Below are 20,840 nucleotides of genomic sequence, written 5' to 3'. Positions count from 1 at the left end.
ATCTCTCTTTTGTCACCGCCCTATCCCGGCCCATTCCCCGCGGTGGAGTGAATTTTCACCCCATTCCCTTCCCCATCTCCGCACAGGTCCCCACGGAGATCCCTAACATGTCTTTAAAAGTTTAAATTAAGTATATAGAATACATAAATTTATGAATTAAATTTAAAGACCACAAGTGACAATGCAGCTACACCAAACTCAATATAAATATATAATTAAGTTTAAATAAAAGTAAATGAAATTCATCACATAATGTGTGTAGTCTACAAAATAAACAATTTGAAACGTAAAGTACAACATTCAACTCATATAAAATAGAAAGTTCAACATTCGAAATATTCTCTCGAGCATTCAATTCATCCAAAAGGGAAGTTTGTATCGTTAGTAATTCAATATTTGTAAGTTTGTTATTGTTTTTAACTTATATATACGAGGCAGGGACTCCGCAGGGCAGAGAAAGTGATCCCCATCCCCCATCCCCAAATTCTTATCGAGGGGATTTCCATTCCCGTCTCCATCCCCATCCCCACGGGGAAATATTCCCCAAATTCGAGGCACCAAATGGGGCAGTCCCTACGGGGATCCCCATCCTCAGGTGGAAATTGTCATCCTTGAGTTTAACGTTATTCTTTAATATCATTATTTGAAATAATTTCTAGTCTCTTACCTTAACAGTTTGAGTAATTTTTTTTTTGTTTCCTCTTTCGGAGGCAATCCTGTTCGAGCTGGGAACATCTACATCATGGTGGGGCTAACTCTTCCAGCGAGAGTTTTTTCCATCCACAAGACTCGAACCCGAGACCTTATTTAAGGGAAATCAAGCATGTACCACTAGAACCATTGGTCGTAACAGTTTGAGTATTATTTCAATTTTGCAGTTTTTTTGAAAGAGGAATAAATATATGTAAAACAGAGACTACAAAACAGAGGAGTCAATTATGCAACTCTCGGATTTACACAAGTTTTTTCCTTGTGCACCTTTACACAAGCCGGTTTAACCCATTTTAATGATTTGTTATTTTGACCCCAAATTATCATATACAGGATAGGTAGCCCATTATTCACGCAGGTCCCTTAATTTTTGAAAATTACATATAATTAGCCCATCATCTTCTTCATCTTCATACTTCATTCTTCAGCCGTCGTCCTGTTGTCGCCCCGCCGCCGTCTTCATCTTGAGAAGGGAGATAGTGATCTTGAAGAGATTGAACCAGATCTGAGGAGAGTGAACCAGATCGATGACGCTTCAACATTTTTATGCCCAGATCAAGAAAGCTTCGATGCCAACCCCCATTGCGAGTTCCGTCTCGTCACCTCCGCACCTTGTCGCGCACCGCACCTTCCAGTCGAGGAGCAAGTAGCGGTCATGACTTCCGAGAGCCACCGTTCGAGTCGCCATCGTCTCTTTCTCATCCTCTTAGAACTCACACCCTCTAAATCACCAGTGACACAAAGCTCATGAGGGTTAACAAGACAGGTTTCAGATCTGCTGGTGGTGGTGAACAATTTGGTGATGGAGGCCATGTTTACCAAGATTTATTCCTCAACCACTGAGGCAAGTTATGAGTTTCCCCCTTTTTAAAGCTGGTTTGTTCTTCATCCACTCAACAAACCAGTTCCAGATCTGATGGAGGTAATATTTACCCATATCTATTCTGCTGGTGGTGGTGACTGATTTGGTGATGGAGGCCATGTTTACCAAATCAAACCAGACGAGAAAGGGTGGGTATATTCTGTATAGGAAGAGGATTCAAGTTATCAACAATTATGATGAAATTTTTCTATAGCATGTTGGTGATCTGATTAGAACGGGATTTAATTAGGTCTTTTTTTTAAACTATTTCATTGGGTCTGAACATGATTATAAATTTGGTGGTTAATGAGATTTGATAAAATTAAGTTTAAAAGTATGTAAATAAACAATTGATAATCTGAGGATAATGGGTCATCTAACCTATATTTGAAAATTTGGGGCCAAAATAATAAATTGCATTTTTCAATTAAATTAACATATTGAAAAACCGGTCCACCCACCAAAATGGGTTAAACCGGCTTGTGTAAAGCTACACAAGAAAAAAAACTTGTGCATATTAGGGGGTCCCTCTCAATGTTGCAGTTTTCTTTTTATAAGAATGTTCTAGCCGTTCAATTCTTTGTGGTTTGCAGCTAATTATATATAGTGTGTCATGTGTTGGTCTCAAGGGATGAAAACTTTGTAGAGAGTTATGGTTTTTTGTATTTGTGAGAATGTAGGACAAAAGATTAGTGTTTGGGTTGATATTTTAGTTTATTATTCTTCAAATTTGAGTCCTAACCAATTGATTAGAAGAGTTTGCAGAATTCTGAGAAGTTATCGCATCTCTAGCGAATAAACTCTTGAGAACAGTGTCAATGTGACACGCCTCAGATTATTGTGATTCTGGTTGTAATCTTGACTTCAGATTAATGATATTTTTATCGAATTTCCGCTGCAATTTTTACAACATAAACTCTCAAAGACCGTATAAGATTATCTCTAGCACAATTAGATTTTGCAAGATCGTGAGGAATATTATTGATTCTCTAAGGATATAAGGTTACCTCTAATCAATTAACCTCATATAGAAGAATATTTATATGGTGTTTAATTCGTTTAATAGCTTCGAAGGTCTATTCTCTCTATTGCATATCCAACCTACTGGCTAGGGGTGTCCAACAAAACCCGAACCGAACCGGACCCGGTCTAATCGGTCGTTTTTTCACTCATTGGGCCGGTTCGGTTCGGGTGCGGGTCTGATCGGTTGAAAAAAATGGGTTCGTTTGGGTCTGGGCGGTCGGTTTCGGTTTAGGCTCTGGACCGACCGATCCGACCGAACCAGAGAAATACTTAAAAACAACCGAACCCATCAGCCCACTATCACTCACCCAGACACCCACGAAGCCCAACTGAAGAGAAGTAAAACTGTGAAGTGTGAACCCTAGCTGCCGTTGAACTCTCACTCTCATTCTCTCTCTCTCTCACTAAGCGAATGGATGTTGCTGCTGCGTAAAAAACCCTAGCGCCGTCGCCCTCCCTCCATCACTCATCTTCTCATCTTCTTCTTTGGTGAGTCGCAATCCCTCTCTGTGTGAGACCTTGCTGGCCACTGCTTCCTTTTCCTTTCACTGCTCTCTCAAGCTCGTGATCTGACTTGCTCGTTTGTTTTTGTTTGTAGGTCGTGTTAAATCCCTGGAATAATTTGGCACCCCACCAAGGAAGCAGATCTGCTCTAGTAAGTTCCACCCTCCTCTAGTAAACATATATGCAGGTGGAGGACTTTTTTATTTTCTCTAAGGATCAGTGTGTGTAGTGATTGTGAGGGTTAGGGTATTTGAAAAATTAGATATTTGCGGAAACAATGGTATATACATTCGTTTTTTCTTTCTGCTATTTCCCTTGGCTGTTGTTATGTTTCTCATTTTCTCCCTTCTGTTTGTTTTTTCTCTCTAGCTCGTTTTATTAGTGGTCTTTTATACCACTTTATCTTATGTACTTTGACTTTGCTGATGCTTTTCCAACTTTTAGTAATAATATTCTCCTTTGTTTCTAAAAAAACGTGAGCTTCTCAAGTTTTTCCTTATTTGGGTAGCCAAAAGTTTTTGTCTTGGAACATTTTAGTTTAATGGTGACTGTTTTGACGTCTGCAGCTAAGTATCTTAGCCTACATGCTATCTTTTATTTTCCTCTTTTGCTTTTTTACTATAAATTTTTGGTAAAGCTAGCAGATTTGGGGACTGTTTTACAGATTAGCCAAAGATCTTTTAGGAGTTGGTAATCAAAACATTGTTAAGATTATTGCAGTGTTTTTTCATGTTAGTAATCCACTTGGATATGCCTATTTTCTTATTTTGTGTAAATTTTAATGTTAATTTTTCTTTGGTAAATGTTAATTTGTCTTTGGTGAATGATACCTTATACAGTGATAACATGAGATTTCTGTTTCTTAGTCTGTTGCTATGCTATTTCTGTTTTTTATGGGGTGGTTTTATGAAGTTGTTAATGAAAAGTACTAGTTCCTTTGTTTTGCAAAGTGTGTTTCTAATTTTCTATTTTATTTATGAATCACTTTTGTTAACCTTTTTGTGTTATTTGTGATATGGGACAGTCATGGAGCAGCCTAATCAAAATTTGCCTAACATAGTGCCTGAACAAACAATAGGAGGTCGTGGAGATCAGCCGATTAACCAGCCAGCCGTTGCAATTGAAGCTGGTGGAGCTGAGCCTGCTAGAGCTGAACCAGCCCTTCCTCCTATTCCAGAAACTCGTAAGAAGAGGAAGCCAAATGCAAGTGGTTCTAGAAAACAATCACCCTCATGGGACCACTTCACGAGAGTGCCTGATCATGAAGTTCAAGATCCCACTGCTGCATGTAATTATTGTGGTAAGAGATATCTCTGTGATTCTAAGATTCATGGTACATCAAATCTGGGTGCTCATACTAGAGTTTGTCCCAAATATCCTTATGCTGTTATCAATGACTCTAGTCAAACAGTCCTATCTTTTAAGCCAGGAGAAGGTAATGATATGGTTGCAGCGAGTCAAAGGTTCAATCTTAAAGCATGTAGGAATGCAGTTGTCATGTTTGTTGTCTTAGATGAGCATTCATTTTCAAAAGTTGAGGGTGATGGGTTTAAGATTTTGTGTAGAACACTACAGCCACAATTTACTGCCCCTTCAAGGCAAACAGTTGCTAGGGATTGTTTCCAACTATTCCTAGATGAAAAAGTGAAGTTAAAAAAATTCTTTAGAACTGAGTGTAGGAGAGTTGCCCTTACCACTGATTGCTGGACTTCTTGTCAAAACACTGGTTATTTGACCTTAACTGCTCATTTTATTGACAATGAGTGGAACTATCAAAAGAGAATCATTAGTTTTGCCGAAGTTATCAACCACAAAGGGGATACCATAGGTAGGAAAATAGAAGAGATTTTGAGGGATTGGGGACTAAGGAATGTTTCCACTATCACAGTTGATAATGCCTCATCAAACGATGGTGCTGTGTCTTATTTAAAAACAAGATTGAAAAACTTCAATGGGCTTGTGTTAGATGGACAGTTCCTCCATATGAGGTGTTGTGCTCACATCTTGAACTTAGTAGTAAATGACGGGTTGGTAGACCTCAATTCCTCCATTAATAGCATTCGAGGTGCTATTAGGTTTGTGAGGTCTTCATCACAAAGAAAAAATAAGTTTAAGGAGTGCATCCAATTTTCCAATATTTCCTCCAAAAAACTTGTGTGCCTTGATGTTCCAACTAGATGGAACTCAACATATCTAATGCTAGATGCTGCGGAGAAGTTGCAAGTTGCATTTGAAAAGATTGAGTTTGAGGATCGTAACTATGTTCTGCACTTTGACAAACCTCTAACTCCCCCTAAGAGTATTGATTGGGAGAATGCAAGAGCATTTGTAAGATTTCTTAAGATTTTTTATGATGCCACCAAAATTTTTTCAGCATCTGTGCATTTAAGTATCCATACTGCCTTTCATCAACTCTGTTTCATTTATACTTAAATCCTAAATTGTATTGCGAGCCCAAATCCTGTGTTGAGTAAAATGGGTCAAGAAATGAAGAAGAAGTATGATAAATATTGGGGTAATGTTGAAAATATGAACCAGCTTCTATACTTCGGTGTGATTCTTGACCCCCGTAACAAGTTGACGTATGTGGAGTGGTCTCTTAGAGAGATGTATCCTGATAACCCGAATTTGGTGAGGCTCTTGTCTGAAAGTATCAAGGAAAATCTGGGTAGAATGTACTCTTGGTATTTGGCAGCACATGAGCAGTCTATTAGGGGTAAACAACAGGCTAATGAAGAAAGTTCAGGTGGAGACAAACCTGTTGCTGCTGAAGCGCCATCACACGTGGCTAGGAGAGCTGCCTTTTTACAACATTTGAAGGAAAAAAATTCAATTGAGGAAAGAAATGAGCTGGAAAGGTATTTGGGTGAAGCTATTGAGAAGTCGGAAGAAAAATTTGATTTACTTTTGTGGTGGAAACATAATAGCTCTCGATTGCCCGTATTATCAATGATGGCTAGAGATGTTTTTGCCACACCTGTTTCCACTGTGGCATCAGAGAGTGCTTTTAGCGCTGGTGGTAGGGTCATTGACATATTTAGAAGCTCTCTTTCCGCAGAAATGACAGAAGGACTAATTTGTACTCAGAATTGGTTGAGGCCTTGTCGCTTCCAATTCAAAGATCTTGATTTGAGTGATGAGCTTGAAGAATCTGAAAACATTGTGGCTGGTATGTTTTTCAAATTATATTCGTCATTTGTAGTTTTTTGTGTTGTTCAGTCTCTTGTATTTTATACGTTGTTTGTCATTGTTTTCAAGAATTGCTAAAACTTGCTGGAACAACAATTGGAGATGGAGATGATGGTCAATCATCTCAATCACAGCCTATGCGCTGTGATTGATAATTTATTGAAGTGTAAGTTACTGTTTAGTGTTTACTTCATTTTTAAGTTCTCTCTCAGTTTTTAAAACATGCACTTATGACTTGGATTTTTTCTGACATTTTATGCAGTTCTATGACTTTTTTGGCTTTTTTGGAGTCTTGTATAAGACATGACTCACTTAACCTGTTTGCATGACAATCAAGAGTCTTTTTGGGAACCTGATTTTGGATCTCTAAAGACATCACTCAGTTGTAGGCCGCATTGCTGGATTTGTCTCTTTTAGTGCAATACTTCATTTTCCTTGTAATGATGTAAATCATCTAATTTCTTTATGAAAATCTGTTTTGTTGCTGAAATTTTGGTTCCTAAAATATTTCCTTACCTTGTTGCTGAAATTTAGGTTGAGTTTAAACATCCCCATTTGTGGAAGCTGTTGCAAGTAAGGAACTCCATCTTCAAGCTGGAATGTAAAGATGAATTAGGTAATAATGTAAAGCTGAATTACACAATAGACATTCCCATTGACCTTCTATCATTTGATTTACTTAAGATGCTTGATTGTGTAGGTTGGCCATGATGCTTATATTAACCAGCAAAGCACTGATTCTGGGGGCGAGAATGACTTGGCTTCAATTCTTTTAAGCAGATGTTCTGTGATCATGTAATGCCTTACAAGTTTCTTCCCTCTATTTTGTTAATCATGTCTTTGATTGAAATGTTGGTCTGCATTGTAGTAGAAAATCTTATTGATCTCTTCTTTCAGACTTTCATGGAACTGTCTTTCATGGAAGCTGTCCAAGGGTGCACCAATATTGGCATTTCAAACAGAGGCTCTTTGCAATACTTGTGGTATGCTTGTTAAGCTATGAATTTTGAATATGTTTGATTACTTGTTATGGAAGTGTGGTGAATAGCTTAAGTTTAAGTCGTTATGAATTGAATTTATGACTGTTCTTTGCATGAATACTATAATTTATTAACTCAATTTGCATTGTTGAAGGAAAGATGGAAGGTATGAAATTGGCTGGGCTTGCAATGGAAAAAACAAGGAACAATGAAAGTGACACTTGGAGATGAAGAAGGAACAATCTAGTGGCCTTGTTGAAGGAGGCTTACCAAATATCCAACTGATGTCTTTAAATCATTTGTGGCACTGAAAAAACTAATGCCATGCTATTTGAATTTATAATTGTAACTATTTTTAAGTACATTCCTTGATTGCAGCAGGTTGTGGAACTAATGATCCATTATTACCTTGTTTAAAATGTTTCTATGCTCTTTGAATTTGTAACTATTATTAAGTAAATTCCTTGATTGCAGCAGGTTGTGGAACTAATGAACTATTACCCTGTTTAACATGTTTCTATAATTCGTTAGTTTTTTTTTTTTTGAAAGAATAATTTGTTAGTTGATCACTTGGTCAAGTTTTATTTTTTTAACAGATAGTATTGATTTGGACTGTGAAAAATATTGGTAGCCCAATATGTCTTTGTCCAAAAATATCCCAAAAAAGTTGTAAAAAAACTGTTGAAAATAAGAGCAAAAATAAAAATGTCCAGGCCCAACAACGTTTTTTTTTTTGGTCACTGGCCCATCACCCGTTTGAACCCATCCGACCCACCCGTAACCCGCCAAACCCGCACCCGAACATAACCGAACCTGTATATGGTCGGAAATGGGCCTAGTTTGCATGTGCTTGGGTTCGTTCGGTTTGGGCTTTTTGGGCCCGAAACCGACCGAACCCGCCCGATGGACAGGCCTAGGTCTTACAATACCACCCCCCTTAAAAATAGTTTCGCCCTCGAAACTTAAGGGTTTACAAACAAATCGGGGTGTGACTCCTGCATTTTATTCTCTAGTTCCCATGTAGCATCGCCTGTCGCTTGATTCCAAACGACCTTCACCAAGGACACCTCCTTGTTCCTTAAACGCTTCGTGCTCCTGTCGATGATCTTGATGGGTGGCATCACCATCGTCAGATCATCCTTCAGCTGAATGTCGTCAGATTCAAGAACATGAGAATCATCGGCCATGTACTTCCGCAACTGTGACACATGAAGTACATCATGGATATTGGATAGGAAAGGCGGAAACGCAATCCTATATGCCACTGGCCCAACTCGTTCCGTTATCTGGTACGGTCCAATGAACTTTGGAGTAAGCTTCTTAGACTTGATCGCCCTTCCGACACCTGTCATCGGGGTAACCCGTAAGAAGACAAGATCTCCAGCTTGAAATTCCAGCTCTTTCCTTCGATTGTCAGCGTAACTCTTCTGACGACTCTGCGAGATCCTCATCTTTTCTTGAATTCGCTTTACTTCTTCGGTGGTTTGCTGAACCAGCTCGGGTCCAATCACTAAGTTATCCCCGTCTTGATGCCAGCACAAAGTCGTCTGACACCTCCGACCATACAAAGCTTCATAAGGTGCCATCCCGATGCTCGCATGAAAGCTGTTGTTGTAGGTGAACTCAATCAGCGGCAACAACTCATCCCAGTTTCCTTTATGATCTAGCACACAAGCTCTTAGCAAATCCTCCAAGGATTGAATAGTCCTTTCGGTTTGCCCATCCGTCTGTGGATGATAAGCGGAACTCAATCTCAGCTTGGTTCCCAAAGCTTGTTGCAAAGCTCCCCAGAAACGTGAGGTAAACCTCGGGTCTCTGTCCGAGACAATGCTAGATGGTACCCCATGCAGACGAACAATCTCCGTAATGTAGATTTCTGCTAGTCTCTCCACCTTGTAGTTCAGATTGATCGGCACGAAGTGAGCGGTCTTCGTCAGTTGATCAACCACTACCCAAATCGCATCAAATCTTCTTCGTGTTAGGGGTAATGCCGTCACGAAGTCCATGAAGATGTTATCCCATTTCCACTCTGGAACATCCAACGACTGTAGTTTTCCTGCTGGCTTCTGATGTTCCACCTTAGCTTTCTGACAAGTCAACCATGTCGCCACATACTCAGCTACTTGCTTCTTCATCCCAGGCCACCAGAAATGAAGTTTCAGGTCTTGGTACATCTTGTTCATCCCCGGATGAATGCTCAACCTGCTCTTGTGACCTTCATCCTAGATCAACCTCCTCATAGCTGCGTCATTGGGTACACAAACTCGCCCCTTGCAACGCAGTATGTTATCGTTTTCGATAGCGAACTCTGGTGCCTTCCCTTGAGTAACTAGTTTGCGCCACTCAAGTAATCCTTTATCGGTATCTTGCTTCGATTTGATCTCATCCAAGAGCCCACTCGACACCGTCACCATCCCGAAACTAAGCTTCCCTGGAGCTATCTTCACATCCAAACTCAGATCTCGAAACGCCTCCAGCAGTTCTAACTCCTTGACCATCAACGACGATACATGCATAGCCTTTCGACTAAGAGCGTCAGCTACAACATTGGTCTTCCCCGGATGATACTGTAGGTCAAACTCGTAGTCCTGAAGAAATTCCATCCACCTTCGTTGCCTCATATTCAGATCCTTCTGATCGAACAAATACTTCAGACTCTTGTGATCACTGTAGATCGTGAACGTACTGCCATACAGGTAATGCCTCCAAATCTTGAGAGCATACACTATAGCAGCCAACTCCAAATCATGCGTAGGATAGTTCTTCTCGTGAATCTTCAGTTGTCGCGAAGCATAAGCAATCACTTTCTTCTCCTGCATCATTACACAACCCAACCCATTATGTGAAGCGTCACAATAAACGTCATATGGTTCTCCTTCCTTGGGTAAGGCTAGTATCGGTGCAGTAGTCAGCCTCTTCTTCATTTCCTGAAAACTCTCCTCACATTTCTCCGTCCATGCAAAAGGTTGATTCTTCTTTGTCAACTGAGTCAACGGTGAAGTCAACTTTGCATAATCCTTCACGAAGCGTCTGTAATAGCCAGCAAGTCCAACAAAACTTCTGATGTCGCTTGCTGATGACCCTATTTTAGTAGTGTTTTTAGGGTCATTTCTTTGGTTGTTTTGAATCTTTTTGTTGAGTCTCATGTAGTGTTTCATGCATTCTCATGCATTTTTATTCTTTTCTTTAGTTTTTATTTCGTTTTGGTAATTTGGTAGTTTTATAGGTAGTTTTCTTGCATTTTAAGTAAAGTTTAGGACTTGCATGGTTTTGTTGTGTTTTATGAAGGACTTCTTGTGCTAATGAGCTCTTGGAGCTTCTAGAATCTTCCTTGTCTTGTTGGTTAGGTTTGGAGTGCAGAAACTGAAGGAGAAAGAAGGCCAAGAAGCATGGAATTGATGAAGAACTTAAAGAGTATTGAAAAGAGGAGTTTCAGAAGCCAAAAAGTCATTTTCAGGCGAGCTTGAGCGCCTAGGCGCTGGGAATGGGCGCCTAGGCGCCAATAGGGTCAGAGAGCATGTTTTTCAACATGCAATTGGCGCTCAGGCGCTCTGAATTGGCGCCTGAGCGCCCAGTCTCGTTCATTTTGCCTATAAATAAGGCTTAGGCCAATTTCTTTGATACATTTTGATTTTTCACTCATTTTTGGTCAAGTTTGAGAGCTGAGGAGAACTTTGGGGCCAAGGGAGGCTTCCAACTTGTACTTTTCCTCAGGTTTAATTTACATTTTCTTCATGAATTCACTAGCCATGAGTGGCTAGTTTTCTTTTTGCTTTGGGTTAAGAGATTCTATGAAATTTTAGTTTGTTGAATCCTATCTCTATGCATGAGTCTTGATTCAATCTTGTATTTCAATTCCTTATTGCATGTTTAGCTTTGGTGCACCTTTGCTATAGGCTAGATTATAATTGAATGGAAATTTGTTATGATTTAGGGACATGAATTGGAATAGATCCTTCTATACTTGCTTCTAGGAATAGAGTGAGGGTAGGGTTTTGTTGGCCTGAATAACCATGCTATCATACCTCTTATGAATGTTTAAGTACACAAGGAATTGGGCTTATCTTTCAGTTTGAGAGAATTACTTTTGTGAGGAATCAACTAGTAAGTACATAGGCTATAACAACAAGAGATAAATCAAGATATCACATGCATAGGATAGGTGGACTAAAATGGATTAGATGATCAAAAACCCAAGGCAATTTTCCATCATTGTTATTTACATCATTTTCAACATTGCTCTTTTGCAAAACTTTACTCACAAACAACCAAAACCAAATTCTGAATTTTACTGTTTTAAGAACTTGCAAACTTTAGGCTTAAATCAACAATTCTCACTCACAATCCCTGTGGTTCGATATTTTAAAACCCGGAGGTATTCGTACACTTGCGAATTGACCAACACTTGCTGTCTTAGGTTGTTCCCATGACATGATCGATTCAATGTTGCTAGGGTCAACGGCCACACCCTGACTTGATATGACAAGACCTAGGAACTTCACCTCTTCCATCCAGAATTCACACTTCGAGCCATTAGCATATAGCTCCTTCCCCTGCAATACTCCTAGCACTTGACGCAAATGCTCTTCGTGTTCTTCTTTACTCTTCGAGTAAATCAAAATGCCGTCAATGAACACCACCACGAACTTGTCCAGGAATGGCCTAAACACTTTGTTCATGTAGTCCATAAACACTGCGGGTGCATTTGTAACTCCAAACGGCATCACGAGATACTCATAATGCCCGTATCGAGTTCTGAATGCGGTCTTCTGTATGTCAGCCTCCTTGACACGGATCTGGTGATATCCTGACTTCAGGTATATCTTCGAGAAAACAACAGCTCCTCGAAGTTGATCCATCAAATCATCTATCCGAGGCATCGGGTAATGATTCTTCACTGTCACCTTGTTAAGTTGTCGGTAATCCACACACAATCTGGACCTTCCGTCCTTCTTCTTCACCAACAACACCGGTGCTCCCCATGGTGACACACTTGGTCGGATAAATCCCTTGGAAGAGAGATCCTCCAACTGTTTTGCTAACTCCGTCAGCTCTGCTGGTGCCATCCGATAAGGCGCCATTGATATTGGTCCTGTACTGGGCATAATATCAATAGAGAACTCTGTTTCTCTTACTGGCGGTAATCCAGGCACATCCTCTGGAAACACATCCACAAAATCTTGCACCACCAACATGTTGCGTACGTCGCCGTCGTTCTTCGCCTCAGCTACAATAGAGTTCACGAATGCTGGTGAACCCCTTCCCAAATTGTACGAATTCAAGTAATCTGTAACACCAGAATCCGGAAATACTACGGCCTTATTAGCACAATCCAACAGAACGTGATACTGTGCCAACCAGTCCATCCCCAGAATCACATCGAGCTCTTTAAGCCCCAAACAGACGAGGTTCGCAAGGAACTTCCGATCCTCATAAATCAACGGACATTGCAAGCATGCCGTGCGCGTAACTAATCGATCGGCGGCAGGGGTCGACACCACCAAATCGAATGGTAAGTCAGCAGTCAGCAATCCTAACTTTTTCACACACTCCTCAACAATGAATGAGTGTGTAGCACCAGAATCAAATAACACTATTAAATAAGTTCCAGCGATAACACACGTACCCTGGATAAGATCATTAGTCACAGCAGCTTGTTCCCCAGACATTGCAAACACACGACCTGGAGCAGAAGGTCGCTTTCCCCCGGTAGCATTTAGTACTGGCTCGGCCTTAGCAGCATTAGGACGGTTTCTCTCAACATGTCTTGGTTCCTGGCACTTCCAGCACACAACCTCCTTCCCACATTCATTCGAATAATGTCCCTTCTGGTTGCACTTGTAACAGACGACATCGTCCTTAGGAGCACGTGCCACATTCCTTCCAGCAAAAGGCACTCTGTCAATAGGGCGTTGATAAGGCTTCCTCATCGGAGCCTTGCCCCTGTCAAACCTACCAGCTTGCCTCTGTCCCTCAAACCTTCCGGTCGGCTTCTGCCCAGAACGGATCGGGCCTCCGCTGTCATACTTGCCCCTCTGACGATTCTTCATCGACTCCACTTCACGAGCTTTCTCCACCAGTTGTTGGAAGACTCTGATTCCCAATGGCCTCACAGACTCCTCAATGTCATTCCTCAAACCCCTCATGAATCGGTTGCATAGGTACGATTCATCCACTTGCACTTGAAAAAAGCGAAAGTGTTTGGACAGGGTCTCCAGTCTTGCAGCATATTCCCCTACGGTCATCAGCCCCTGTCTCAGGTTGAGAAATTGATTCTCCATGTCTTCCCTGGCAGTCTCCGGGAAGTACTTCTCCATGAAAGCCCTTTTCAAGGACTCCCAAGTGATGGCCACATTGTTGGCAGTCATCAGCTGTTTGGCGCTCCGCCACCAGTACTCAGCGTCACCCTTTAGCATAAAGGTCGCCAAGTTCACCTTCTCAGCGTCAGGTGTGTGGAGAGCCTCAAAGATTTTCTCCATTTCCTGAATCCAAAGATCAGCTTTCTCGGGTTCAACCTCGCCTTGAAACTTGGGTGGTCCATGGCGGTTGAAGTCAGTTCTCATACGGATCTGGTCCTGTGCCAGCTCCCTTTCAGTCCGTTGTGCCCTTCTGGCATCCTCCTCAGCTCTCCCGGTATTCTCTTTAGCTTCCCGCTGAAGCTGCGCCGCGGCTTGGGCAGCAGCAGTGGCAGCCTGCTGGGTCATCACCTGAGCCAGCTGAGCCATTGCTTGAGCAAGCTGAGCATTGGTTGGGTCCTGTCTCGGAGGCATGATGGAAATCCTGCTTAGAAATAGAACCACAACCCAATGTCAGTGCCCTCAAATTAAAATAAATATCTAAGTATACAATAAATAATCTATCTCAAGTATCACGACAATGATACTATTCAGACAATCACAGCCAAGCAAACATATTAGCACACAAGTCTAAACAATCTCACCACGAAGCTTTGAAAACATCTTTATCAAAAACAAAAACATCAACGAGTTTGGAAACTCGTAAGCCCAAAACCCTTAGTGCTCTGGTTTCTCAACCGGAGCTCTGATACCACAATGTAACGCCCCGATTTCTCGAGTGTCACACAGTAAACCAAACATCACCATTTTCGTAAAGAATTTTCGTCGTTCAATTATTAATCTTGAATTAATGCCAAAGGTTCATTTATTGCGACTCTTGAATCTTTACGAAATAAATTTGCGGAATAAATAAGAAATGCATTACTGACTAAAATAACTCGTAAATAAAAGAAACCATAATCAAGTACATAAATGAATCCTTGGGCTAAAGCCCTATGTCAATAATACATCAAAACCGGAAAAACAAAACTGATAAAAGATAGTTCAGCACCACGAGCACTCAACCCCCAGCATGGCAATATCTGTCACTCGTCGAGCCAACCGCACTGTCTCTGGCGCTTCTTCACAGGAGCCCTGACCTCTGGTGCATCTCCATGCCCCTCCGTCTCGACATCCCTAGGTGCATCAGCTACTGCAACGTACCGTGGAGGAAAGCCCTCCATAGGCTCAGCAGGAACTGGAAGGGACTCTAGAGGCGGAGCTGGAAAGTCACCAATGCGTGCCCACCAATCTGGTGCCCCGAACGCCCGTGAAGAACCCTCCTCTCCTGCAACCCGCTGTGGAGAGTTCGAGCAAGAACCCTCATCTCCTGGATGCAAGAAGCGACAAGGTACAAAGGGCATCTTGACCTTGCCCACTCCATGATTTGAGTCTCGACGACGTTCCCATGCCGGTCACGTCCCGTGATCGTAGCGCTGCCGACATAGATGTGACGTACCTGGGCAGAGTCGGTCTGCCAAGCGTTGTCCTTATGCTGGTCATGCAAATCTATCGTCCATGAGACCACTGCACTCTTGACCTTCACCATCTGGGCCCCCCCCCCAGAATAACACATAAACAAATAACACGGTCAGATCTCATGTTCTCATATTGCATTCACATATCCACATAATTCTCATAAATAACAAGATGCAATAAGGAAAATTCTTAAGTTAAGTCACTGTCAGTCACCTAAAGTTCAGTTAGGCTAACGACCTCACCATTCACACAACCACCTCAACAACAATGGCCAATATCACGATCATCCGCAGATGAACAATTCTCGGAGGGGACACACCGTACAACCCTCATTCATGTGGGGGGACACACCGTCCGCCGGACACACCGTCCGTCCACAGAATCACAAGGTGACCGCAGTCAACCAAATCACGTGGGGACACACCGTACAACCCACAAAACACCCTCACGTGCAAGTAACCGTTTGTCTCTAACAGATTGTTCTCATGGCCCATAGTCTTCACTAGACCTATGTCCAATTATTCACATTTACTTGCAAGCGATTAAGTTCTCATTTCTCTTTGTTAAAGGCTCTATTGAGTCAACCTAGAGTCTTAACATCTTCACAAGACTTATACAACTTAATCACAGAAAAATAATCACAGCACAAAAAGGAATTACAGCTAGATGAGCGACCCTTTGGCAATAACCAAGATAGGCAACATACAAGTCATACCATGGCACTTAGACATGTTCTCATGCATATCAATACTTAATTCATGTCAACTTCACCAATCAAGCTATCACATAAACTTGTGCATGAGTCGGAAGGAAGAAAACTTGCCAACAACCACAAAAGTGGTTTGGCCGAACCCTAAAGGGCTCAAGGGTTTTCAAAACTATTCCTTCCTTCCATCTCAACTTCACAAGTCAATGTCCAGCCAACAAACATAAGCATATACTCTCCAAAAATCCAGAATTGATCATGTTACAAATTGCATGTTAAAATCATGTGAAAATCTAGGCAAATTTAGCATAAAATCATAGTTTTCATACATAAAACCTAGGGTCATTTGCCAAACATTAACCCACTGATCATGGAATCACACAAGCTTCACAAATATGGTAAAAATTCCATAAGAAATCAGCAACAATCGATACATCAAAAAGCTAAAGAAAAATCCACCAAAACCCAAGTTTTGGGCATGGCCGAGAGCACCATAGCTCTAGGGTTCTCTTTTTTTTTTTTGAAAAACGTTTGGCCATCCTCTAGGCCATTGTACAGCAGCAAGAGATCATGCTATTCATCATCACAATCAGCCCTAAGCATACAAAACAACACAGAATTCGTTCTAGGCAAAAACATGGCAACATAGTCAAGTTTTGGCATCTATGGCATATAAGCATGGCATCAAGCTTTGATCATATTTGTGGCTGCACATATAACACACCCTAAGCATGCTTTCTACCCTCAACCCTCATACATCATCTCCCGGTATTCTCTTCAGCTTCCCGCTGAAGCTGCGCCGCGGCTTGGGTAGCAGCAGTGGCAGCCTGCTGGGTCATCACCTGAGCCAGCTGAGCCATTGCTTGAGCAAGCTGAGCATTGGTTGGGTCCTGTCTCGGAGGCATGATGGAAATCCTGCTTAGAAATAGAACCACAACCCAATGTCAGTGCCCTCAAATTAAAATAAATATCTAAGTATACAATAAATAATCTATCTCAAGTATCACGACAATGATACTATTCAGACAATCACAGCCAAGCAAACATATTAGCACACAAGTCTACCCAATCTCACCGCGAAGCTTTGAAAACATCTTTATCAAAAACAAAAACATCAACGAGTTTGGAAACTCGTAAGCCCAAAACCCTTAGTGCTCTGGTTTCTCAACCGGAGCTCTGATACCACAATGTAACGCCCCGATTTCTCGAGTGTCACACAGTAAACCAAACATCACCATTTTCGTAAAGAATTTTCGTCGTTCAATTATTAATCTTGAATTAATGCCAAAGGTTCATTTATTGCGACTCTTGAATCTTTACGAAATAAATTTGCGGAATAAATAAGAAATGCATTACTGACTAAAATAACTCGTAAATAAAAGAAACCATAATCAAGTACATAAATGAATCCTTGGGCTAAAGCCCTATGTCAATAATACATCAAAACCGGAAAAACAAAACTGATAAAAGATAGTTCAGCACCACGAACACTCAACCCCCAGCATGGCAATATCTGTCACTCGTCGAGCCAACCGCACTGTCTCTGGCGCTTCTTCACAGGAGCCCTGACCTCTGGTGCATCTCCATGCCCCTCCGTCTCGACATCCCTAGGTGCATCAGCTACTGCAACGTACCGTGGAGGAAAGCCCTCCATAGGCTCAGCAGGAACTGGAAGGGACTCTAGAGGCGGAGCTGGAAAGTCACCAATGCGTGCCCACCAATCTGGTGCCCCGAACGCCCGTGAAGAACCCTCCTCTCCTGCAACCCGTTGTGGAGAGTTCGAGCAAGAACCCTCATCTCCTGGATGCAAGAAGCGACAAGGTACAAAGGGCATCTTGACCTTGCCCACTCCATGATCTGAGTCTCGACGATGTTCCCATGTCGGTCACGTCCCGTGATCGTAGCGCTGCCGACATAGATGCGACGTACCTGGGCAGAGTCGGTCTGCCAAGCGTTGTCCTTATGCTGGTCATGCAAATCTATCGTCCATGAGACCACTGCACTCTTGACCTTCACCATCTGGGCCCCCCCCCAGAATAACACATAAACAAATAACACGGTCAGATCTCATGTTCTCATATTGCATTCACATATCCACATAATTCTCATAAATAACAAGATGCAATAAGGAAAATTCTTAAGTTAAGTCACTGTCAGTCACCTAAAGTTCAGTTAGGCTAACGACCTCACCATTCACACAACCACCTCAACAACAATGGCCAATATCACGATCATCCGCAGATGAACAATTCTCGGAGGGGACACACCGTACAACCCTCATTCATGTGGGGGGACACACCGTCCGCCGGACACACCGTCCGTCCACAGAATCACAAGGTGACCGCAGTCAACCAAATCACGTGGGGACACACCGTACAACCCACAAAACACCCTCGCGTGCAAGTAACCGTTTGTCTCTAACAGATTGTTCTCATGGCCCATAGTCTTCACTAGACCTATGTCCAATTATTCACATTTACTTGCAAGCGATTAAGTTCTCATTTCTCTTTGTTAAAGGCTCTATTGAGTCAACCTAGAGTCTTAACATCTTCACAAGACTTATACAACTTAATCACAGAAAAATAATCACAGCACCAAAAGGAATTACAGCTAGATGAGCGACCCTTTGGCAATAACCAAGATAGGCAACATACAAGTCATACCATGGCACTTAGACATGTTCTCATGCATATCAATACTTAATTCATGTCAACTTCACCAATCAAGCTATCACATAAACTTGTGCATGAGTCGGAAGGAAGAAAACTTGCCAACAACCACAAAAGTGGTTTGGCCGAACCCTAAAGGGCTCAAGGGTTTTCAAAACTATTCCTTCCTTCCATCTCAACTTCACAAGTCAATGTCCAGCCAACAAACATAAGCATATACTCTCCAAAAATCCAGAATTGATCATGTTACAAATTGCATGTTAAAATCATGTGAAAATCTAGGCAAATTTAGCATAAAATCATAGTTTTCATACATAAAACCTAGGGTCATTTGCCAAACATTAACCCACTGATCATGGCATCACACAAGCTTCACAAATATGGTAAAAATTCCAGAAGAAATCAGCAACAATCGATACATCAAAAAGCTAAAGAAAAATCCACCAAAACCCAAGTTTTGGGCATGGCCGAGAGCACCATAGCTCTAGGGTTCTCTTTTTTTTTTTTGAAAAACGTTTGGCCATCCTCTAGGCCATTGTACAGCAGCAAGAGATCATGCTATTCATCATCACAATCAGCCCTAAGCATACAAAACAACACAGAATTCGTTCTAGGCAAAAACATGGCAACATAGTCAAGTTTTGGCATCTATGGCATATAAGCATGGCATCAAGCTTTGATCATATTTGTGGCTGCACATATAACACACCCTAAGCATGCTTTCTACCCTCAACCCTCATACATCATCAACCAAACCAAACTCAGATCTTAGGCATACAAATCAAGGAAAAACCTTCATCATGTAGAAACTTAGACTCTACCCACTAGATCCACCCCTTACCTTAGTTGTTGGGTTTGAAAAGATGAAAGAATGGTGATGGAATAGATGAATAGAGAAGCCCTCTCCTTGCTGCACCTTCAGCCTTTGCTTGATCTACTCCTTTCCCTCTTGATCTCTCTTGCTTTTCTCTCCTTCTTCTTTTTCTTCTTTCTCCTTGCCGCCGCCCCTCTCTCACTCTCTCACTCTTTCTTTCTTTCTTTCTTTTTCTGAATGTGTGTGGGAAAATGAGGGTTTGTGTTTGGGTTTCTCACTCAGCTCCTTTTGTCTCTCAAAAGCTGAAAAACTCTTCCCCTAATACCCCCAAACCCGCGGCCAATACAAGCCCAACTAGGGTTTTCAAAACTTTTCACCAATTTGAAAAGAGACAAGGCATTAATGGCTCGTCATTCTCCATTATTCTCTTGACCAAAACTGATCAGCCATAACTAGGAGCCATAATCTCTCAATTTTCCCCTTAACTCATGCAATCCTAGTCAAAAACAAATCTTCTTTCCTCTCCTCTTCACATACTCGAGTATGGCCCTCATTCTTGGCCCTCAAGCAACCCAAAATCACTTATCTTGGAGTCCTTGACCTTACAAATAATTATTTCCTAGCCCCCAAGTATCATCATTTCAATAATAATACTACACACTTCAATGCATCAAGGAAAATTCACAATTCACAAGCAAGACACATTTTATCATTTATTCCAAAATAAATAATTTTATTCATCAAAGTAGGGTCTTACAATAGGTTTGTCTCCTCCTCTAGACCTTCGAGCGAGGTTCTAAGGGGAGAGTATAATCTACAGTGGAAATCTTATAATTCTTATATTGAAGATGGCTTGTTTAATCTTGGGTTCTGTGATCAGGAGCTAAGGATCCCTAATGCAGTTCTATTATTAGAGATTGAGATCTTGGGTTTCAATGAGGGTTTTGTTAAGGGGAACGATGATCGGAAGAAGGATATTATTCTTTTTCCAGAAACTTAATCTGTGTGGACCCAAGTACCAAATGGTAGGGGGTTGATTTTTGATGAGCCTTCCTCTCTTGTTGGTAGGGGTTGGCTCTACGGAGGTGGATGATATAGATATTGGGCATGAAGAGAGGGGTTCAATGGTGGCTGAGGAAGAGCTAGATGCAATATATTGTGATGTTTTAGGGTGGTGGCGAGAAGCTCCGAGGTATTGGGGCTTCCAGAGATTTCTTCAGTTTTTAGGGAAGACAGTAGTCGTTTCTGGTTATGATTCTAAGATTTTTAAAGTTCTGAAACATTTGGACATACTTCATTTCAGGGGTGGTTTTCCTCGTTTGTTGTTTCCACAAAGCTATGATAAGACTAGCTCTAATTCAAGTTCTTTCATTTTGGTTGTTTCTAACCTTGCCCAAATTTCTGACTCTTTATTGGTTGGGTCTGTTGTTGAGGTTGTTTTCTCCCTACTTGCTTTAGAGGTTTCCACTCCTAAAACTAGAGGTCGATCTAATAAGAAGGGCCTTGACATGCTAGTGGGTTGTGGATAAAGCCTCATGGGCGATCAAAAAAGTACAAAAAAGGGGGAC

At 41.6% G+C, this 20,840-nt stretch overlaps 1 protein-coding gene and 1 long non-coding RNA gene across 4 annotated transcripts; both read left to right on the top strand.

Moving 5' to 3' along the window:
- The first annotated feature begins 951 nt into the window (after positions 1–951).
- Positions 952–5,548, top strand: LOC130723152 (zinc finger BED domain-containing protein RICESLEEPER 2-like). Its single transcript, XM_057574109.1, has 3 exons — positions 952–3,085; positions 3,195–3,251; positions 4,125–5,548. The coding sequence occupies exon 3, from the start codon at positions 4,127–4,129 to the stop codon at positions 5,531–5,533; it is 1,407 nt and encodes a 468-aa protein (XP_057430092.1). The 5' UTR covers positions 952–3,085; positions 3,195–3,251; positions 4,125–4,126; the 3' UTR covers positions 5,534–5,548.
- A 1,003-nt stretch (positions 5,549–6,551) lies between these two features.
- LOC130723153 (uncharacterized) lies at positions 6,552–7,759 on the top strand. Of its 3 annotated transcripts, none has more exons than XR_009014203.1 (5): positions 6,552–6,726; positions 6,824–6,905; positions 6,990–7,084; positions 7,187–7,272; positions 7,424–7,759. It is a non-coding gene; the product is annotated as an uncharacterized LOC130723153 (long non-coding RNA). The 3 variants fall into 3 exon arrangements; XR_009014202.1 differs by having other exon boundaries at positions 6,552–6,734; positions 7,429–7,759; XR_009014201.1 differs by having other exon boundaries at positions 6,552–6,734.
- The last annotated feature ends 13,081 nt before the right edge of the window (positions 7,760–20,840 follow it).

This window comes from Lotus japonicus, chromosome 6 (genome assembly GCF_012489685.1).
Source record: "Lotus japonicus ecotype B-129 chromosome 6, LjGifu_v1.2".
Lineage (NCBI taxonomy): Eukaryota > Viridiplantae > Streptophyta > Magnoliopsida > Fabales > Fabaceae > Lotus > Lotus japonicus.
This window is presented reverse-complemented; position numbering and strand designations above follow the sequence as displayed.

Bases quoted from the DNA above. Each gene is read 5' to 3' on its own strand.
- LOC130723152 (XM_057574109.1), top strand. From the start codon at position 4,127: ATGGAGCAGCCTAATCAAAATTTGCCTAACATAGTGCCTGAACAAACA.